Source organism: Oncorhynchus clarkii, chromosome 7, assembly GCF_045791955.1.
Source record: "Oncorhynchus clarkii lewisi isolate Uvic-CL-2024 chromosome 7, UVic_Ocla_1.0, whole genome shotgun sequence".
NCBI classification, from domain to species: domain Eukaryota; kingdom Metazoa; phylum Chordata; class Actinopteri; order Salmoniformes; family Salmonidae; genus Oncorhynchus; species Oncorhynchus clarkii.
The window spans coordinates 6754599-6775364 of NC_092153.1; the positions used below are offsets into that span (position 1 = coordinate 6754599).

At 46.7% G+C, this 20766-nt stretch overlaps 2 protein-coding genes across 6 annotated transcripts; one reads left to right on the plus strand and one right to left on the minus strand.

Annotated features, from left to right (window-relative positions):
- Positions 1–977: 977 nt before the first annotated feature.
- On the minus strand, positions 978–13061 carry LOC139412791 (vesicle transport protein SFT2B-like). Of its 5 annotated transcripts, none has more exons than XM_071159508.1 (10): positions 12975–13061; positions 11704–12407; positions 6243–7357; positions 5919–6008; positions 5533–5618; positions 5219–5300; positions 4882–4917; positions 4673–4731; positions 4079–4108; positions 978–3442 (listed from the first exon to the last, which is right to left on the minus strand). In XM_071159508.1, the coding sequence occupies exons 3-10, from the start codon at positions 6306–6308 to the stop codon at positions 3403–3405; spliced, it is 489 nt and encodes a 162-aa protein (XP_071015609.1). In that variant the 5' UTR covers positions 6309–7357; positions 11704–12407; positions 12975–13061; the 3' UTR covers positions 978–3402. The 5 variants fall into 5 exon arrangements, with proteins under 5 accessions (XP_071015609.1, XP_071015613.1, XP_071015611.1 ...); XM_071159512.1 differs by lacking the exons at positions 11704–12407; positions 12975–13061 and adding exons at positions 7540–7586; positions 8331–8953; XM_071159510.1 differs by lacking the exons at positions 11704–12407; positions 12975–13061 and adding exons at positions 7540–7612; positions 8331–8953.
- LOC139412778 (zinc finger protein 135-like) lies at positions 12585–20736 on the plus strand. The gene is made up of 10 exons (XM_071159482.1): positions 12585–12697; positions 15638–15840; positions 15973–16059; positions 16243–16320; positions 16520–16612; positions 16740–16866; positions 17043–17523; positions 17875–17933; positions 18391–19548; positions 20105–20736. Exons 1-10 carry the CDS (start codon positions 12694–12696, stop codon positions 20296–20298), a joined length of 2484 nt encoding a protein of 827 aa, XP_071015583.1. The 5' UTR covers positions 12585–12693; the 3' UTR covers positions 20299–20736.
- The last annotated feature ends 30 nt before the right edge of the window (positions 20737–20766 follow it).

The following is a 20766-nucleotide window of genomic DNA, read 5'->3' on the forward strand; positions in this document are numbered from 1 at the left end:
GGTGTGACCGAACGGCCTTGTGAGCTCGCAGCTGCAGCGGTGTGTGTTTGGAGAGATATTTTTTTTTAATCAGCGGCGGGCGGCGAGCGGAGATTAGGGGCTTTACTGATTTAAAACGCATAAAGGAGCGTCATTAACTGAGCGCGAGGCAAATATCAAAAGGTGGGAAGCAGAGCACAGGTAAACGCACCAAATCATAATCCCACGATACACACCTCAGACCTTTTGTACAAGGAATGCGTGTGTGTGTGTGTGGCAGTGACCCCGGTGAGACTCCATCAGAAAATACAAAGCCAAGGAAGGCAAAACAGGTGGTACAACTCTCACTCGTGCACATTAAAACACTCCATAATATAGTTTGAAAATGTTTATTTCTGTTGTAAAATGGTGTCACACAAACAGGACAAGAACACATGAAACATGATTCATAGTCATACATTATTGGCCCACATCGCTAAATTATCGTTACACTTTAAAACATTAGTGTTCAATTTCCAGATGGTACAAAAAAACAATCGTGATTTAAAAAGTATTTCTTCCAAACCTGTAACTACCTGCGCTCATATTAGACAAGTAGACGAACTAACCATGGTCCTAAAACAATGTATCCTGAATATAGAACATTGGTTATTCTATTAAACAAGTGTTTAATAGCATCATACATGTTTTTATGCAGATGAAACAACCATCTATAGGGAGGGTTTTATGAAACAGAGGTCACTCAGGAGAGTTACAGTAGTACAGTATACATATTTTAAAAAGCAGTGATTCCCTGGTTTAAATCATGTGAAGTAAGGCATTCATTTTTTGCAAGTTAACATAAGTCACAGCCCCAGTGAGAGGGTTTTTTAATGGTCGTGACTAGGGCATGCTGAAGCCAGCATTGATATTTTAATTCCGCCCAGAAAACGGCTATAGTACAAACCATGAGAGTTAAAACAGTTAAAGAGTAGTGTTTACAGGAAACATGATTGAAAAACAACAACAAAAAACGATTCCCCCAGAAATTATTTAAAAAACTGAAATGAAAGCCAAAATACCTGTGGAAAGAATCTAACACAAAATTATGGTACTACTAACCATGACAGTTAAAACAGCAGTTAGCCATGTTTACAGGAAACGGAGTTGAAATAAAAATAACAGACGTTTTATATAAAAGGTGAAAGATTCATGAGCACTTGAAGCAGTTCTTCCCTTCTTTTTTTCTGCATGTACAGTTGATGTCGGAAGTTTACATACACCTCAGCCAAATACATTTAAACTCAGTTTTTCACAATTCCTGACAATCAATCAGAGTAAAAATTCCCTGTCTTATGTCAGTTAGTATCACCACTTTATTTGAAGAATGTGAAATGTCAGAATAATAGTAGAGAGAATGATTTATATCAACTTTTATGTCTTTCATCACATTCCCAGTGTGTCATAAGTTCACATACACTCAATTAGTATTTGGTAGCATTGCCTTTAAATTGTTTAACTTGGGTCAAACGTTTCGGGTAGCCTTCCACAAGCTTCCCACATTAAGTTGGGTGAATGTTGGCCCATTCCTCCTGATAGAGCTGGTGTAACTGAGTCAGGTTTGTAGGCCTCCTTGCTCACACATGCTTTTTCAGGTCTGCCCACAAATGTTCTATAGGATTGAGGTCAGGGCTTTGTGATGGCCACTCCAATACCTTGACTTTGTTGTCCTTAAGCCATTTTGCCACAACTTTGGAAGTATGCTTGAGGTCATTGTCCATTTGCAACCAAGCTTTAACTTCCTGACTAATGTATTGAGACATATATCCACATAATTTTCCTCCCTCATGATGCCATCTATTTTGTGAAGTGCACCAGTCCCTCCTGCATCAAAGCACCCCCACAACATGCTGCCACCCCCGTGCTTCACGGTTGGGATGGTGTTCTTCGGCTTGCAAGCCTCCCCCTTTTCCCTCAAACATAATGATGGTCATTATGGCCAAACAATTATATTTTTGTTTCATCAGACCAGAGGACATTTCTCCAAAAAGTACAGTCTTTGTCCCCATGTGCAGTTGCAAACCGTAGTCTGGCTTTTTATACGGTTTTGGAGCAGTGGCTTCTTCCTTGCTGAGCGGCCTTTCAGATTATGTCGATATAGGACTTGTTTTACTGTAGATACTTTTGTACCTGTTTCCTCCAGCATCTTCACAAGGTCCTTTGCTGTTGTTCTGGGATTGATTTGCACTTTTTGCACCAAAGTACATTCATCTCTAGGAGACAGAACGCATCTCCTTCCTGAGCGGTGTGACGGCTGCGTGGTCCCATGGTGTTTATACTTGCGTACTATTGTTTGTACAGATGGAGGTACCTACAGGCATTTGGAAATTGCTCCCAAGGATGAACCAGACTTGTGGAGGTCTACAATGTATTTTCTAAGGTCTTGTCTGATTTCATTTGATTTTCCCATGATGTCAAGCAAAGAAGCAGGTAGGTAGGCATTGAAATACATCCACAGGTACACCTCCAATTGACACAAATGTCAATTAGCCTATCAGAAGCTTCTAAAGCCATGACATCCTTTTCTGGAATTTTCCAAGCTGTTTAAAGGTACAGTCAACATAGTGTATTTAAACGTCTGACCCACCTTAATTGTGACACAGTGAATTATAAGTGAAATAAACAATTTCTGGAAAAATGACAAAGTAGATGTCCTAACCGACTTGCCAAAACTATAGTTTGTTAACAAAACATTTGTGGAGAGGTTGAAAAACAAGTCTTAATGACTCCAACTTAAGTGTATGTAAACTTCCAACTTCAACTGTATATCTATCCAGCTAGAAGAACGTTTAACAGCAGGCCCTTATATTCAGACTCCTGGTAAGTGCACTTGGGATTAGGTGCAAAAAGTCATCCGACTGTACAGATTTCCAGACCTGAGCAAGTGAAATGATCAGTAGTCAGCTGTCCATTGTGAACACATGTAAATAAACACCTACAGTACAACTAACTAGTGAAGACACACCATGTTGGCACCTAAATATAGATCTGAATAGTTTTGGTCTGGTTTGATTTACAGTTATAGAAATGACAGAGGTGGTGCATTGACCCTTCCTCCACAGTAAATTAAGAGGAGCTGGACTCACAGTGTAGAAAAACACACAAAATGCACATATACACCAACCTTAAAGGGACAGAAACCACACCACACACACAGATAAGATAAGGCATCCCTCACAAACAGATTCCTCTACACAACATCATACCTCAGGTACACTTCTGCTCTGGAAAGCATTCGCTGACGAGTGTTTACTCAGTGGGCACCATTCCAGCACACCTGTGTGGCGTCTGTGTGTTTGCCAGAGAGTTGAGGGCTTTAGCCAACCCCCAAACACACACACATCATAACCCCTCAGAGGGAGAGTGAAAGGGAGGTTTGCAGCCTCACTTCAGACAGACAGAGAAGGCCTTTATCACGGCATCCCTGTGAACAAACAAACAATAATAATTAGTAAAAGAATAAACACTCCAAAGTCAAGTTTCAAAAACTTCAAAGAATTTGCTTTAGGACTGAACCATCACTGAATGGGAAGGGATGATGTAATACTGTGAATAGGGCTTAAGGCTACAGACAGAGGTGGACGGGCAGTTAAGGCTACAGACAGAGGTGGACGGGCAGTTAAGGCTACAGACAGAGGTGGACGGGCAGTTAAGGCTACAGACAGAGGTGGACGGGCAGTTAAGGCTACAGACAGAGGTGGACGGGCAGTTAAGGCTACAGACAGAGGTGGACGGGCAGTTAAGGCTACAGACAGAGGTGGACGGGCAGTTAAGGCTACAGACAGAGGTGGACGGGCAGTTAAGGCTACAGACAGAGGTGGACGGGCAGTTAAGGCTACAGACAGAGGTGGACGGGCAGTTAAGGCTACAGACAGAGGTGGACGGGCAGTTAAGGCTACAGACAGAGGTGGACGGGCAGTTAAGGCTACAGACAGAGGTGGACGGGCAGTTAAGGCTACAGACAGAGGTGGACGGGCAGTTAAGGCTACAGACAGAGGTGGACGGGCAGTTAAGGCTACAGACAGAGGTGGACGGGCAGTTACTGTAAACCAACACCCACCTTGCGAATGGAATGTAGGACAGGCCATACCTGAAACACAGAAGTATAGTATAAGTCAGCGTCATACATCACACACAGCAAAGGGCTGTATAAGGTCTTTATCTGAAGTGTGTCAGTGGCAGAGAGTCTGTGAAAACAGAGTTTATGCATGAGTGTTTGTTGTGTTACAGTGGAAGTTATTTTAATGGTGTTTATGTATGTATGTAAACTAATTGCACATCTGTGTGTACTCCTGTGTGTGTATGTATGTGGGCAAGAGAGAGCGAGAGAGAGAGAGACTGTGTGTGTGTATGAATCTCCTGTCTTTGTGAAGGAGGTGCTTGAGAGAACAAAGCTAGCTGCATTAGTCGTGTGTGATTAGCCAGGCTAAAAGCTATGGCCATAATTACTCTGTTTTCAGTTACAAATAAGGACCTGGCATTGAGCTGCCTGCCAAAAAGCCCTCAGCACAGAACAACTCTGGGCGTGTGTGTGTGTGTGTGTCACTCAGACTGCAGACTGTAGGGATGTAATACCACAAACACACACTAAAGGAAGGAGATTACTCAAGCATGTGTGTGTGTGTGTGTGTGTGTGTGTGTGTGAGCCACTCACCAAGCGAAGGCCAGAAACTGTAGAATACAGAAGAGTAAGGCTAGACCATTATTCTTCCACTGTAGAGAGAGAGAGAAGCACTCAGATATACTTTGAGGTAGAACAATGTAAGACAAAGTTTAAATGAGTAACAGACTAGCTAAAAAGGCCTGCAGGGATTTGATAACACAACAGGTGCAGGATATGTATCATGTGTGTGTTATACTCACCCAGAAAGCAGAACACATAGTTAGCACCAGACAGGTCTGTGAGGAGAGACAAGTAGCATGTAATTAATGAACAGAAAAACTGTTTTTTTGTCATTTTACTATCCTGGTGGGGACCAAAAGTCCTCACAAGCATAGTAAAACAAGGAACATTTTGACACGTGGGGATAGTTTGTTGGTCCCCACAAGAAAAATATATATTTTAGGCTTAGGGGTTACAATTAGGGTTAGAATTAGGAGTTAGGGTTATGGAAAATAGTATTTTGAAAGGGAATACATGTTTTGGTCCACACGAGGATAGTAAAACAAACATGGGTGTGTGTGTGTCGTGTGGTCTCACCAGCATGATAGCTGTGGCCAGTGCTCTTTCTTTGGCACACATCCTCTTCAGCTGATTAAGGGGTCCCATCAGGAACATAGTGCTGAGAATACACACATTATTTGACTAAACTTACATTATTGTAGTAACTGCACTAGAAATGTGATTGCTGTATCATGTGCACCTTAGGTGTTAAACTGGACAAGGACAATGTCAGCTTTGATCTGGGGAGGGTCCCAGGGATACCTTAAAATCTAAAAATAGGCCTAACTGTTTTGTAAATGCCCACATAAACCGCACATACACCCACTAATACTCAACAACGCTCTACTCACCTGCACAGAGAGGCAACATTGCCAAGTGTGTACAGCACGGCAAACAGAATCAGACCAACCCTTGGAATCCACAGCAAGCATGTCCCCTGCCACCAGGTGAGAGGATGAACAACTTAGCATCGGCCCCTATTCTACTGTTGACACTATCAATTGGTCCCAAATGACTCCTATTCTACTGTCGACACTATCAACTTGCCCTTAGTGTCTAGACCTCAATGCACAGATTTGAATATCTCCGAGATCAACCCCCCCAATACTTTCTGGAATAAAAACATATCGATGTGTTCTGGCTTACTGAGAGAGGTTTGGGAAACACAACTGACACTGACACACATAATTGACAGTCCGAGCAATGCTGAAATGATGGGAGAGAGATGACGACTCACCAGAATGGAACACAAGACCCCGAGCACGAAACATGCGATAAAGCCCTTCATGCGCGTGCCCCAGCCCAGGGTGGAGGCTTGGTTCGCCGCCTGTTTCAACACCGCACCATTTATAAACAACATAGCTAGAAAACATGGGCATCATTCACCTAGCTAGCCTAGTGTTTCTAGCTAACGTTACTATGTTATTGCTAAGCAACTGTACTCGTAACGTAGATAAAGCATGCGTTTAAAAAGGCTTAGCGAGAAAGCCAAACATAGCTAGATATTATTTAGGGTAAACAACATATTAGCTAACGTTAGCTAGCTAGAAAACGTACCTACTTGCAATATGTCGCCGTCATCATTGTTGCCATCTTGGCCACTCAAAACTTTCTTTAGTTTGTCCATTAAAGTTGACACGGATAGAATGTAGCTAGTAGTTCTAGAACTTTCCCGTTGCTTCGATTGGCTTAGTTTTTAAGAACGCCAAATATTGATTTGTCGAGCTATTTTTCCTGTTCGAAGTGCAACAGGTGGATTGCGATAACTTCCGCCACTGTGTAACCACGGAGACGGGACGGGCTGGGGATAACTGCAGTACCACAATAACAAAAGGGGGCAGCAGAGCCTTATATTTGTGGTGGAAACCTCACAGTAGTACACAGTAATAAAGATGATACAACTTAGTATACATTTTACAATTAGAACAACCAAGTGTTTTATTCAATGACTAGGGGATGACTAGAGGAAAACAAAGACGTAGATGGGATACAATGTAAAAATGTAAATGCCCTTATTTGACTAAACAAACAACATCTTGAAATAAACATGTTGAATCGATTCTTATAAGTAAAACCTTTGGAAAAACATCCATACATTTCACTCATACACGATCACACAAACAATATTAAAAGATACTGGATTATTGGGATTTGGGGGAATACGGAGGTCTCTGTCTCAGCACAGCACTCTAGATTCAGAACAGGCAGTTAACCCACTGTTCCTAGGCCGTCATTGAAAATAAGAATTTGTTCTTAACGGACTTGCCTAGTTAAATAAAGGTCAAATAAAAATAAGTGATGTCCGTATCTAAGCAGTTCTGCAAGGTTCATTACAACGCTAGGCAGTTCTGCAAGGTTCATTACAACGCTAGGCAGTTCTGCAAGGTTCATTACAACGCTAGGCAGTTCTGAGTGTTTTTCTGCAGTTCTTCACCGGTTCTCGTCAGTTCTGGGTAGTTCTTCCAGGTTCGGTGTAGTTCTGTCTAGGCAGTTCTTTCCAACTATATGCAGTTGTGAGAGGTTGGGTCCAGTTCTAGGTGTTTCTGTCCAGTTCTAGGCTGTTCTACGTGGTTCTCAGGGTACTTTAACCCAAGTGAAGCTCCAGTAGAGTGGTTCTGGCAAGAGCACCACCTGCACACAACACACCTGCTTCCTCCACAGCCACTCCTATATACACTTCAGGGAGAGAGAGAGAAAGAGTGTGTGAGAGAGAAACACTCCCTCCTCTGTGCAGGTCATCATGACAGATGAGACCCACAATCAGCGTCGCTCTGCAACACAAACACACAGATTTACTTTTAACAAAGTGTTAATTGAACAGAATGAGACTAAAGTAGTGTTCTCAGAAAGACCCCCACCTGACCATCACACACACCGCCAGCGTACCGGAGACATGACGTTCCGCCTGCGGAACCGCGTTTGCATTTTAATCTGGAATGGCAGATGGAATCATGGAGGATCGTCGCTCAGTATTGGCTGGTATCGGGCAGCCAGGATCATTCATGGATGAGATGCATTGCAGCGAGTTTGGCCTGGCGGGGGACGTATGTAAATGACGTATGCTCCTGCCTATTATAATCCCATTAGTCCCTGTCCCCTGGCTGTAGCTAAGGCACAACAAAGCAATGTAACAACTTTTATTTCTCTGGCTGACAGTCACTGCCTTTTTGTCTTGATTTCCATCAAATGTCTAGCTGCTGTTTCCAGAACATGTGTTGCTGTCTGATAGGGATATAAAAGGGTCTGTCTCCAAGAGGCCAGTTAGACATTTCCTCTGCTTCTGTGCTAGGTGGTGTCTCCCTGTTGCAACTTGTAATAAACCAGAAAGACTTTTGATTGACTTTACCCTACGACTGCTCTCCTGTTTGTTCTCCTGGAAATTCCTATAACACTGAGTGTGAGAAAGAAGAAACAGCTATCTACCTGTATTTTGGGGTTCAGGCTAGGAGCTAAAGAGCCCTGTGGTGGGTTGGTGTGTGGTAGGGGATCCTGGCGGAGTGACTGACTTATCTTGAGTGTCAGCAGTCAAACCCAGCAGTCCTAGCTCTGACCCTCCCCCTCAAAACTCACTCCTACTGGTCTGTGTATACAACTCCCAAAGACAAAGCAGATTCCTCTACAACAGCACCTCACATGTACACAGACTCACTGGACAGGGTAGTGATTGCCGCCGGTCTGCCCGTGGTGGAGCTTGTCGTTCGAAGCTGTTCTTCCTCTCCTATATCACTGCTTCTCTTTTCTCCACCTCTTTATCCTTGTCCTCTTGTTCTGCTGCTTTCTTGTAGCGGCCCATCCATGTGGCAAAGACGTTATCCTCCTCATCATCTCCCTCTTGTTGCTCCTCTGGCTCAAAGAGAATCCCATCTGGCTCCTCAGCATCAGAACCTTCTGGATAAATTAACACATATCCTCCAGTTCTGTTCCGATTATATCCTCAGGTTCCATTAGAATTCTATCCTCCAGTTCTGTTTCGATTCTATCCTCAGGTTAGATATCCTCATCCTTGGGTTCTGTTACAATTGTATCCTCAGGGTCCATGATACCTGCCATGAGGGGAAGGGGGGAGTGGAGGCTCACTCAGGATCCAGGGAGTACCGGAGGAGGGCTGAAGTAGAATAGAGGCTGGGTCAGGGGGTTGTGTTGAGGCAGGGCTGGGTCAGAGGGTTGTTTTGAGGCAGTGCTGAGACAGAGGGTTGGGTTGAGGCGGGGCTGGGACAGAGGGCTGGGTTGAGGCACGGCTTGGTTGAGGCAGGGCTGGGACTGAGGGCTGGGTTGGGGCAGGGCTGGGACAGAGGGTTGTATTGAGGCAGTGCTGAGACAGAGGGTTGGGTTGAGGCGGGGCTGGGACAGAGGGCTGGGTTGAGGCACGGCTTGGTTGAGGCAGGGCTGGGACTGAGGGCTGGGTTGGGGCAGGGCTGGGACAGAGGGTTGTATTGAGGCAGTGCTGAGACAGAGGGCTGGGTTGAGGCGGTGCTGGGACAGAGGGCTGGGTTGAGGCGGGGCTGGGACAGAGGGCTGGGTTGAGGCACGGCTTGGTTGAGGCAGGGCTGGGACTGAGGGCTGGGTTGGGGCAGGGCTGGGTCAGAGGGTTGTTTTGAGGCAGTGCTGAGACAGAGGGTTGGGTTGAGGCGGGGCTGGGACAGAGGGCTGGGTTGAGGCACGGCTTGGTTGAGGCAGGGCTGGGACTGAGGGCTGGGTTGGGGCAGGGCTGGGACAGAGGGTTGTATTGAGGCAGTGCTGAGACAGAGGGTTGGGTTGAGGCGGGGCTGGGACAGAGGGCTGGGTTGAGGCACGGCTTGGTTGAGGCAGGGCTGGGACTGAGGGCTGGGTTGGGGCAGGGCTGGGACAGAGGGTTGTATTGAGGCAGTGCTGAGACAGAGGGCTGGGTTGAGGCGGTGCTGGGACAGAGGGCTGGGTTGAGGCACGGCTTGGTTGAGGCAGGGCTGGGACTGAGGGCTGGGTTGGGGCAGGGCTGGGACAGAGGGTTGTATTGAGGCAGTGCTGAGACAGAGGGCTGGGTTGAGGCGGTGCTGGGACAGAGGGCTGGGTTGAGGCGGTGCTGGGACAGAGGGCTGGGTTGAGGCACGGCTTGGTTGAGGCAGGGCTGGGACTGAGGGCTGGGTTGGGGAAGGGCTGGGTTGGGGAAGGGCTGGGTTGAGGCAGGGCTGGGACAGAGGGCTAGGTTGAGGCACGGCTGGGTTGGGGCAGGGCTGGGACAGAGGGCTGGATTGGGGCAGGGCTGGGACAGAGGGCTGAGACAGCGGGCTGAGACAGCGGGCTGGGTTGAGGTAGAGAGGAGTATAGATAGGCTAAGGTTAGAAGATGGAGGCTATAGAAGAAGGATTTGCTGCTGCGTATTTGTCCGATCACATCGCTGCCTGTTTCCCTCTACCCAGATCAGTGGTGAGGTAGTTCTCTCTCTCTCTCATACAGTATCATCTGTTTGGTGTGTGTGGCTAAGCTGGACACCACACTACACTGCTAGGCCACAGTCCCAACAGCGTGTTAATAGCAGAGAATCCTCTGTAATCTGTTTAACGCGGTGCTGACAGGGGGAGGTGCAGGGAAAGGGGAGGAGCTTAGCGATATAGAAATGAATGATTAATTTGGGTAGAGAGAAGGAGAATGGGGAGACCAATGAAGAAAGGGTGAATAGAAAGGTGGCAGAGAGGTGGACAAAGAAGGGTAACGGAGTAGGGGGATGAATAGAGGAGTAACGGAGTAACGGAGTGGGGGGATAAATAGAGGAGTAACCGAGTAACGGAGTGGGGGGATGAATAGAGGAGTAACGGAGTGGGGGGATAAATAGAGGAGTAACCGAGTAACAGAGTATGGGGATGAATAGAGGAGTAACGGAGTGGGGGGATAAATAGAGGAGTAACCGAGTAACGGAGTATGGGGATGAATAGAGGAGTAACGGAGTGGGGGGATAAATAGAGAGATAACCGAGTAACGGAGCGGGGGGATGATTAGAGGAGTAACCGTAACAGAGTGGGGGGATGAATAGAGAGATAACCGAGTAACGGAGTGGGGGGATGAATAGAGGAGTAACGGAGTGGGGGGATAAATAGAGGAGTAACCGAGTAACGGAGTATGGGGATGAATAGAGGAGTAATGGAGTGGGGGGGATGAATAGAGGAGTAACCGTAATGGAGTGGGGGGATGAATAGAGGGGTAACAGTAATGGAGTGGGGGGATGAATAGAGGGGTAACAGTAATGGAGTGGGCGATGATCACTTAAGTAGCTGCAATGAGCAGTAAGCATCTTACAAACAGTGAGAAGTTGGGCTAAAATTAGTCTTGCCAATAAACTTAAACGAGAGAGAGAAATACATGTTACCACACACAAACACAAAAAATAAAGCCAAAGCTGTCAGAATAACTTCATTGCAACCTGGTTTACCCACTGGCCTGTTTTTGTGTCTTGAGTCTGCCTGTTACTGTCTGTTAGTGTGTATGTCTCTGTTATAGTGTGTGTGTGTGCGTCCCTGTGCCGTCCACATGGAGGGTCAGAGGTGAAGTGCCCTCTCCAGTGTGGTGCCTCTTCTGGTGTTTCTTTCGGTCGCCATCTTGTGAGAAGCTTCTCCCACAGTCAGAGCAACTGTACGGTTTTTCTCCAGTGTGAATTCTCATGTGTGTGGTTAGTGTGTCCTGTTGAAAGAAACGTTTGTCGCAGCAGGAGCACTGGAGAGCTCTCTCTCCGTAATGGAACCTCCTCAGATGCCTCATCACTCCATCGGAGCGGGTAAAAGTCTTCCCACATACTGAGCAAGGATAGGCTTTCTTTTCAGAGAGTGGTAGCTCGTGTTTGCGCTTGTGTCTCCTGTACGTTGCATCGTGTCTGAAACTCTCCCCACACTCGTTGCAGAGGTAGGGTTTCTCTCCAGTGTGTATTCGCTGGTGATGTTTCAAACTATGTGCCTGTGTAAAACCCTCCCCACAGTGGGTGCATATGTATGGCATTTGTCCACTGTGTACTCTCTGGTGTCTTTCAAATTTTCCTTTGTGTAAGAACCGCTTACCGCAGTCAGAGCAGTAGAGGGCCAGCTCTTCAGTATGTACTGGCAAGTGTGTTGTTAGTTCTTCCAGGTCAGAAAAGCTCTCATCACACCTTGGACAGCCGTGAGGTTTCTTTTCCTTGTGTGCAAGGTGATTTTTTTCCAGATGTTTTTCAAGCTGCTCCAAATGGACAAAGCCTTTCACACAATCAGTACAGGGGTGTTTCAGTTTCTTCTTCTTTCTTTCATGTGTTTTCAGGTGTGATTTCAGATGATCTGTGCGGGTAAAACCTTTACCACACTCAGAGCAGAGGTACGGCCTCTCTGTCATATGAATTTTCTGGTGTGTTTTAAGATTATCCGAACGGGTATAACTTTTACCACAATCAGGGCAGATGTGACAAGGCTTCTGTTCTCCGGTATTAGAACTCTTGAGACGGTCCTCTGTATCGTGAGGCTCTTCTCCGTCCTCCTGTTTTATTTGCACCTGCAGTATATCTGTGTGTTGATTGTCCCTCTCAATATCAGCCATTGTCTCTGGAGTATCCTCCTGTAGCACTCGAAAGGAATCTTTTGATGATTCGGTCAAAAGGAGGACCACTTTTGGTCCAAAGTGAAGGGGGAGATTCTAGAATTCTGATGTGTTGTCCCAGGTAAGGCTCTCCCGCTGGTGGTGTGGTGGACAAGATCTGATAGGATCGTCTCACCAAATACCATGTAGTCACGGTCTTGATGTAAAAAAGAAAATAAGAAAAACATGCTTAGCTAGTTTGTAGTTTGACAAAAGACAAATGTTTAGCCAGTTAGCTAGTTACGTGCCTAATTTGGTTGATTATCAAAATCCATCAGCTGTGTTGTTGTTGTGAGTCGCAGAACGCACGCTGGCTATCTGCTCTATCAACTTCCGGTTCATCAAAAGTTTACTAGGAAACGAGCAGCTAGCCTTGCCTCTTCAATCAACATTTGTAAGATACGACTAAAAGACGGCATATAAGATTTCCACGGGGAAGCAATATGGGTATGCATTAATGTAAAGATTGTGGCTAGGTAGCTATATAGCTTACTCTTTCTAATCAAGCTGTCGGTGGAAGCAGGCCGTTGTGGGTGTAGTTTAACGTAGCTAGCTAACGTTAGTTATCTAGCTAAAGTTAGCTTCCGCTGACCTGAGTTATTTTCTCTAGTCTTGTTATCAAATATTATAGGCTAGCTGACGTTAGCTAGCTAAAATTGCACACTCAATTTCAGTGCATCTCCTGCGAAATGTGGGATTAACTGTAAAATATACTCATACGTACTTGCTTGGCAGTATCACTCGGGTGGTGCTGTGGCCTATGCACCAAGTTTGCCTGCTAGGAGTCATGGGTAACTGCATACATTGAGCGTGTCTGAAAGTGGGCGTTGCGAAATAAGCGGGAGGATCAACAAAAGCGTAAATCTAACAGCTAATTGGGCAGATTGGTTGTCACTCAAGACCGTTTTGCGTGGCTGCTTCCTTGTAGCGTTTTAGCCAAACTCTGCATGTTCAATCCGATGTCTGCATTGGCCATGCAGCATTTACAGCGATATGTCCTCTGCAGAAGTCATTGCATTCATACCTGGAGTCCTGAGTGGCGCAGCGGTCTAAGGCACTCTCAATGTTAGAGGCGTCACCACAGGCCCTGGTTCGAATCCAGGCTGTATATCACATCGGCTGTGATTGGGAGTCCCATAGGGCGGCGTACAATTGGCCCAGCATCGTCCGGGTTTGGCCGGGGTAGGCTGTCATTGTAAATAAGAATTTGTTCTTAACTGACTTGCCTAGTTAATTAAAGGTGGACATATATACGTGTGTGTGTATTTATAACCAAGCCTGTCATTTCTAATGGCAACAAATTAGTCATAGTGGGCAGAGCCAAGCACGAGCTAGCGAGATCCTATTGGCGCGTTCTAGCCAACATCTGCATATTTCCGCTAGGGAACGCATACTTTGAAATGCGCGTGTGCAATAACTCAATTCGCCTTTGCACTCCTAAATAAAGTGTTGTTTTTTTTACTTTAGCAAAGTGTAAAGTTTACAAAACTTAGTCCACTCTGTTCATAACATATTTTAGTTTTGGTTACAGAAAAACGTATTGCAATCAAATGTTTCATAAATTGAGAAAATTAGCAGAATGTCGGCCAAAATCCATCTCGTTACATCTTCTCGCACTTCCATATTTGGTAGTGAGTGGAAACACCAAGCGAATGCTTCACATTTATACATCCGGTGAAATATCTCTAATTGTTCTGTGTTCATATTTCTTGCGCTTCGCGGAATAGCGCGGTGCTGTTGTAAAGGAAGTCTTCTTCTACGGTATTTTGGCGATCGCACAATTGAATGTGCATCCCGCCACCTACTGTGCGGGATGTAAACAGGACCCCCGTCCAAACAGATCTGATCCCCCTGTTAAAAAATAAAACAGATCTGATCCCTACACAGGCTCAAGGGGAACCTGGGAGGGCGGGTCTTCCGGCACCAGTACCCCTCGCAATTCTTCCCAGCACACACTTGAAACATGGCCAATTAATTTACAATTCTTACACAGCAGTGGTTTGGGGTGGAAAGCTCTGACATAATATCTTACATAACCAAGCTTCACATGCGGACGTATTTGCACTTTATAAAAAAAACAACAGGACCGACAGACTTTATTTTCTCCATTCAGAACATTTGTCTTAACCAGTTTTACTCGACGCGCTGCTTGATTCGAACTCAGCATCCACATCTGCCATCTTTTCTGCCACGGTAATTATCCTAACCTGCCACGGTAATTATCCTAACCTGCCACGGTAATTATCCTAACCTGCCACGGTATTTATCCTAACCTGCCACGGTAATTATCCTAACCTGCCACTGTAATTATCCTAACCTGCCACTGTAATTATCCTAACCTGCCACGGTATTTTTCCTAACCTGCCACGGTATTTTTCCTAACCTGCCACGGTAATTATCCTAACCTGCCACGGTATTTATCCTAACCTGCCACGGTATTTATCCTAACCTGCCACGGTAATTATCCTAACCTTCCACTGTAATTATCCTAACCTGCCACGGTAATTATCCTAACCTGCCACGGTAATTATCCTAACCTGCCATGGTATTTATCCTAACCAGTTTAGCTAAAAGGAAGGAGTTAGCAGTCACGCAAAATGACATTGAGTGGCAACTGCCCAATTAGCTGTTATATTCCCATATACTCACTTTTGTTGACCCTCCCACTTATTTCACAACACCCACTTTCAGACAATCAATGTTTGCAGTTACTCATACTTGGCCAGCAGTGGAGGCTGCTGAGGGGAGGACGGCTCATAATAATGGCTGGAACGGAGTAAATGGAAAGGCATCAAACACATTAAAACCACGTGTTTGATGTATTTCATACAATTCCACTGATTCTCCTCCAGCCATTCCCACAAGCCCGTTCTCCTCAATTAAGGGCCACCAACCTCCTGTGTTGGCCAGCACAGCTCAAAGTGTAGCTCTGGTCCAGGGCGTTAGCACATCCCTCTAATGCCCTGGACCAGAGCTATTCACAGTGATGACCAGTGGTGTGATTCCTGGATATGGTGAAATGTGTACTGTTTGAACACTTGCATCTCACCTAACGTCCATCCTTCTTTAAAGTAAGCACTGCTGTACTATTAAGTAAGTAAGTAGCCTTGCATGAGTCTATTTCCTGTTTTCTGATGCGTGAGGCAGCTTGATGTGTACTCCCTTTGGACAGGACAGTCTATCGCAGGTCTTTACCCCCAATCCATTGCTGAGTGCCAAGCAGAGATGCATCTGGTCCCATTTTTACAGTCTTTGGTGTGACTTGGTTGGGGATCAAACGCCTAACATTCCATCTCAGGGTGGACACTCCAGAAGTATTCAAACAGGGCAAATGTGTGCTTTGTGTAGCCTGCCTGTCTATACTTACCTCCCCCTCCTTCCCCACAGATGGCCCCCTCCCTCTCTCTTCTCTGAGACTCCTGGTGCCACCGCTGCGTCTGATGTCTGCGGTCATGTGGCAGGTGGTGGGGCGGCAGGGTTTGGAGCATTATGGGAAGCTGGAGGACTTTGTGTGTTTGGTCACAGAGACAGTTCCAGAACTACTGACTGACAGGCAGAGAGCATTACTGCTTCTAGGCCTCAGAGCAAAGGTGTGTGTGTTTCTTCCAGCAGTAACCTACACAGTATTTTCCATGTGCTGCAAATCAGAAGTTCACCTCTGTTGTAAAGTGTTGCACAGTGTTGTAATTTTAAACGGACCTCCTGATCGGTCCATCTAGCAGATGTCCCAGGAGTGGATAGTTGAGGATGTCGCCCCAGAACTCATCCAGACTCACCTGGACAGGATCCAGTCCATCTGTCTGACAAAGGTGAGAGAGAGGGCTCATGGGAACTGGATTTTTACAGCCTGCCTTTTACTGAACCTATAGAGTGATAGGGTGGAGTAAAGGGAGAGAACCGAGTGCCAGAATGGGGACACACCTTTTCTGAGTGCTGAGAGGGAGGCGTTTGGCCCTGACACACACTAAGGTATGTGTCTGTTGTTTTTACAGTCCAGTGACAAGGCCTTTGAGGATGCCAAAGCCAGGCTCATGGCGTACACCCAGAGGAGTCCAGGAGATCAATGGACTGTAAGAAAATGAATCTTTCTTCACTTGAGTAACATGCAGCAGAGCAAGTGACAGCACTGTACTAAACTCTGAGCAGTGAAGAATTGTTCTCTCTCTCTGTTTACTATCTCTCTGTCTACTATCTCTCTCTCTGTACTATCTCTCTCTTTCTCTGCTATCTCTCTCTCTGTACTATCTCTCTCTCTCTGTACTATCTCAGTTTGGTCAATACTTTAATGCAGAGCTGGAGTCTCTGGTGTGTGTGTTCCTCTCCAGACTGGAGGAGCTGCTGCCAGTACCAGACTTTAAGCAGGTACACAGTGACCGGCAACCGCATGTCAACCATCAACTTCACTACTAAGAGACTACACAAGCTACATATTGACCACATTTACCAACCACACTTTGACCAACACACATCTCCCCCCTGTGTTCCCCAGGCTGCTTCCTGGCTTGACTCTGTCCCCGGTGGTGTGGATGAATGTCTGCAGTCTATCCCCCACAGTGACAGGCTGAGGTCTGTGCTGCAGAGCCAAACGTGCTGCCGGGAACACCTGATAAATAGAGGTACGTCACCAACCCTGCAGAAATCACCAACCCTGCAGAAATCACCAACCCTGCAGAAATCACCAACCCTGCAGAAATCACCAACCCAGTCATAGTCTGCAGTCTCAGTTGTTTTAAAAGTCCAAAAAAATGAATTTGAATTGTTTACAACTGTGCTTCTCGCTTGTCTTGTGCAGACTCCAGCCCATCCCAGACCAACCTCCTCAGCTCTCTACCTGTCTGTCTTTCAAATTTGATGGTGTACCGTCCCTCTCCCGACTCTGACAGGGAGTCAGAACCCTTCCCTGAGGAAAGGATGGATGAAGAGAGAGGAGAAGAACAGGAGAAGGTCTGCATCAAACGAGAGGACGACGAGAAATCGAAAGTAGCCGAGCTGATTGGTCAAGACCAGGAATCAGCCAATAGAGTGGCAGGGGAAACGGAAACGTCCAACCTAGGGATTATGGGTTTCATTGTTCAGAGCCAATCTATAATGATTATCCCCCAGCCGGGCCAGCACTCTCTTGCTGTCGTCTCCCAGTCTGCACCCACTCTCACCCTGCCTGTGGCCTGCAGGGGGCAGACTGCAGTCAACTCTCCCTCAGGACAGAGCAGGCCCTCGCCAGAGAGGAACACTGTTCCTGTGAGCAGCCAAAAGCCCCAGGCCTCACCGGGGAGGTATGTGTGGTCAGTATTTGTGTGTGTGTGTTAGGAATGCGGTAGCGTGACAGTAAGTATGGACAGATTGTATCAGAATGGGTGTTTTGAGTGGTAAGTGTGTGTGTGAGTGGTAGTGTGATGATGGACAGAGTGTGTGTGTGTCTAACACCACACTGAGGAGGAAAGTGTGGTCAGCGTGTGTTTGGGAGTGTGTGTGTGTGGAATGCAGTAGCGTGACAGTAAGTATGGACAGATTGTATCTTGTGTGTTTTTGAGTGTACATTATTTGAACAGTGTCGAAACGTGAACTGTGTGTGAGTATTGGGTAAATGATGAATGATTAACATGACATGTTATTTCCCACCTCAGCATCATCCCAGAGTCGTCTGATAAGCCTGTAGAATGTATTAGGGTGGAGAATGACACAGGTGAGTGTCTTATACCCTCCTAACCACCTGCAGCTCACAGGAGGCTGCTGAGGGGAGGACGGCTCATAATAATGGCTGGAACAAAGCAAATGGAATGGCATCAAACACCTGTGTGTGGTTTATTTGATACCATTCCACTCCAGCCATTATCACAAGCCCGTCCTCCCCACCAGCCTCCTGTGCTGCAGCTCCCTATCAGGTGTACGCATAAGATATTCCTATTTTGTCCTCCATTACAAACTCCATTTCCCAATATCCTCTCTGGTTATCCTCTCGTGTGCCTTTTTTAAAAATGTACGTAGTTCTGTCCTTGAGCTGTTCTTGTCTATTAATGTTTGTGTTATGTTTCATGTTCTGTGTGGACCCCAGGAAGAGTAGCTGCTGCTTTCACAGCAGCTAATGGGGATCCTAATAAAATACCAATTACCTCTCACCTTCTCTTCCTGTTTCCTCACAGACAGCCCCACAGGGGAGTCATCGTCTTCCGAGACGCTCCCGTCTAGCGTATCCCACAATCCCCGGCGTGTTGCCCATAAGTGTCCAACGTGCGGGAAGTGTTTTATCTACCGTTCCCAGGTGCTGCGTCACCTGACCACACACTCGCGAGGCGGCCGCTACAAATGCGCCCAGTGTGGCGTTGGCTTCCCAACGCCCTGGAGCCTGAACGACCATAAGCACTCTGTGTGTGTCAACGCCACCTTCGACTGCGCACAGTGCGGGAAGCGGTTTGCATCGATCCGCGAGCAGTACCGCCACCGCCTCACCCACAAGACCAACACCTGTTTTCAATGTGGGGCGGGCTTTAGGACCCAGCTGGAACTGACCCGACACCACAAGACCCACTGGGCCCAGCCACTGCACCAGTGCTGCCTGTGTGGCAAACGCTTCCGCCTCCTCTCTAGCCTGACCAATCACAAGCAGACTCACTCTTCCGGCGGCGGCTTCGCCTGCACCCAGTGCGAGCGTGTGTTCGGCTCGGCGAAGGAGCGCGACGCCCACCGGCAGATGCACCGCGTACCCAAACTCGTCTGTCCTGTTTGCGGCGAGACATTCACCTCGCAGGCCAAACTCATCAAACACCAGCAGACCCATCCGGTCCCAGAGGGGAGCGAGGGCCAGAGGTACAAGTGCCGCTACTGTGAGGAGACGTTTACAGGCCTGACCCTCATGAGGATCCACCAGAGAAGCCATCTTGTGGACAGACCTCATCAATGTGACCAGTGTGAGAAGAACTTCACTACTCTGGGGTCCCTCCAGTCCCACCTCAGAACCCACTCGGAGGAGAAGCCCTTTCTCTGCGCCCACTGCGGCAAGCGCTTCCGGACCAAAGACGGCATGGAGGGACACCTCCGGATCCACACGGGCGAGAAGCCCTTCCACTGCTCCTACTGCGGGAAACGCTTCACGGCGCTCGCCGGGTTGAACGTTCACGTGCGGCGGCACACGGGCGAGAGGCCGTACGTGTGTGAGGTGTGCGGAAAGGCGTGGCCCTCTGGTGGGGACTTGCAGAAACACATGCGCTGTCACACAGGAGAAAGACCTTACAGCTGTGTTGACTGTGGGAAGACATTCTCCATATCCTGTCACCTGACAGAACACATGAAGACACACTCAGGTCAGAACCAGGAGCTTGTAGTTAAAGGGATAGCTCGGATTTTGGCAATGAGGCCCAAAGAGTCCGATGAAGTTGTGGATACCATTTTTATGTCTCTGCGAGCAGTTTGGAGGAAGTTGCTAACTAGCGCTATTGCATTTGCTAAGTCCCTGTGTAAGAATTTCCACAACGATACCCATAGACTTCCAATCATTGCGCTAATGCTAGTTAGCATTGGCTCGCGAAACTACTTCTAACTTCCTTCATACTGGACACAGAGACATAATAATACCATCTGACTCTGGGGAAGTAGATAAAGGGACAACATCCCGAAGTATCCCTTTAAGGGGGCTGTTGATTTAACAATTATATGGTGTATATGAATGATACTGTTGTCATTTGTCCAAGAAATGCTAAACATGTTTGTACTTTCATGTGTGATGCAGGACATATGCAGTGCGTTTATGCATTTGTGATCGATGATAATAAAACAAACAATTTAATCGTAGTTCTGTGTAATCTGAAGTAACTCTGTGTAATCTTGATTTATAGCCCTTAATACTGTCCCGTCCCTCAGGTGAGAAGCCGTTCTCTTGTCCAGAGTGTGGGAAGAGCCTGAAGAGGAAGTTTGATCTGAAGAAGCACCTGTTGACTCACTCTGGAGTGCGTCCGTACCCCTGCCCTCACTGTGACAAGAGCTACACCCGCCGCACACACCTCAACAGGCACCTACAGAAACACTCGGCCGAGCTGTTAGCAGCATCATTGTAGCCAGCATCATTTGCCCATGGATGGACATCTCAATAGTATTCTGTCCTTGAAATAACAATGGGCTCCCATCACCAAGATTCTGAATTGGAATTCAATGACTTCGAGACTAGAGGAACAGAACGTTCTGCCTATGGATGGCAGGGGTAAGCAATGTCTCCCTGCTGGTTGAGTTTGACTGAGATCATGTGACTTTTCCTGATTCATCTTGTGTTAATCAAGAATATGATTTGTGTGTGGTCTGACTGTAGTCTGTCATTATCAAATAGACCTAAAGCAATTTCTGTCTGTCGTGGCCTCTCATTTGTTGATGAAACAGTTCATTATAAAATAGTTGACTGATGGGTAACTGTTGCCTGAATAATGCCTCTTCAATTTATATCCTGTCTGTAATTCAGTTTAATATTTCTTCTGTGCTTTGATAAAACCTATCCCAAGTTCTACCTATGTGTTGGCATTCTTCTTCCTTAC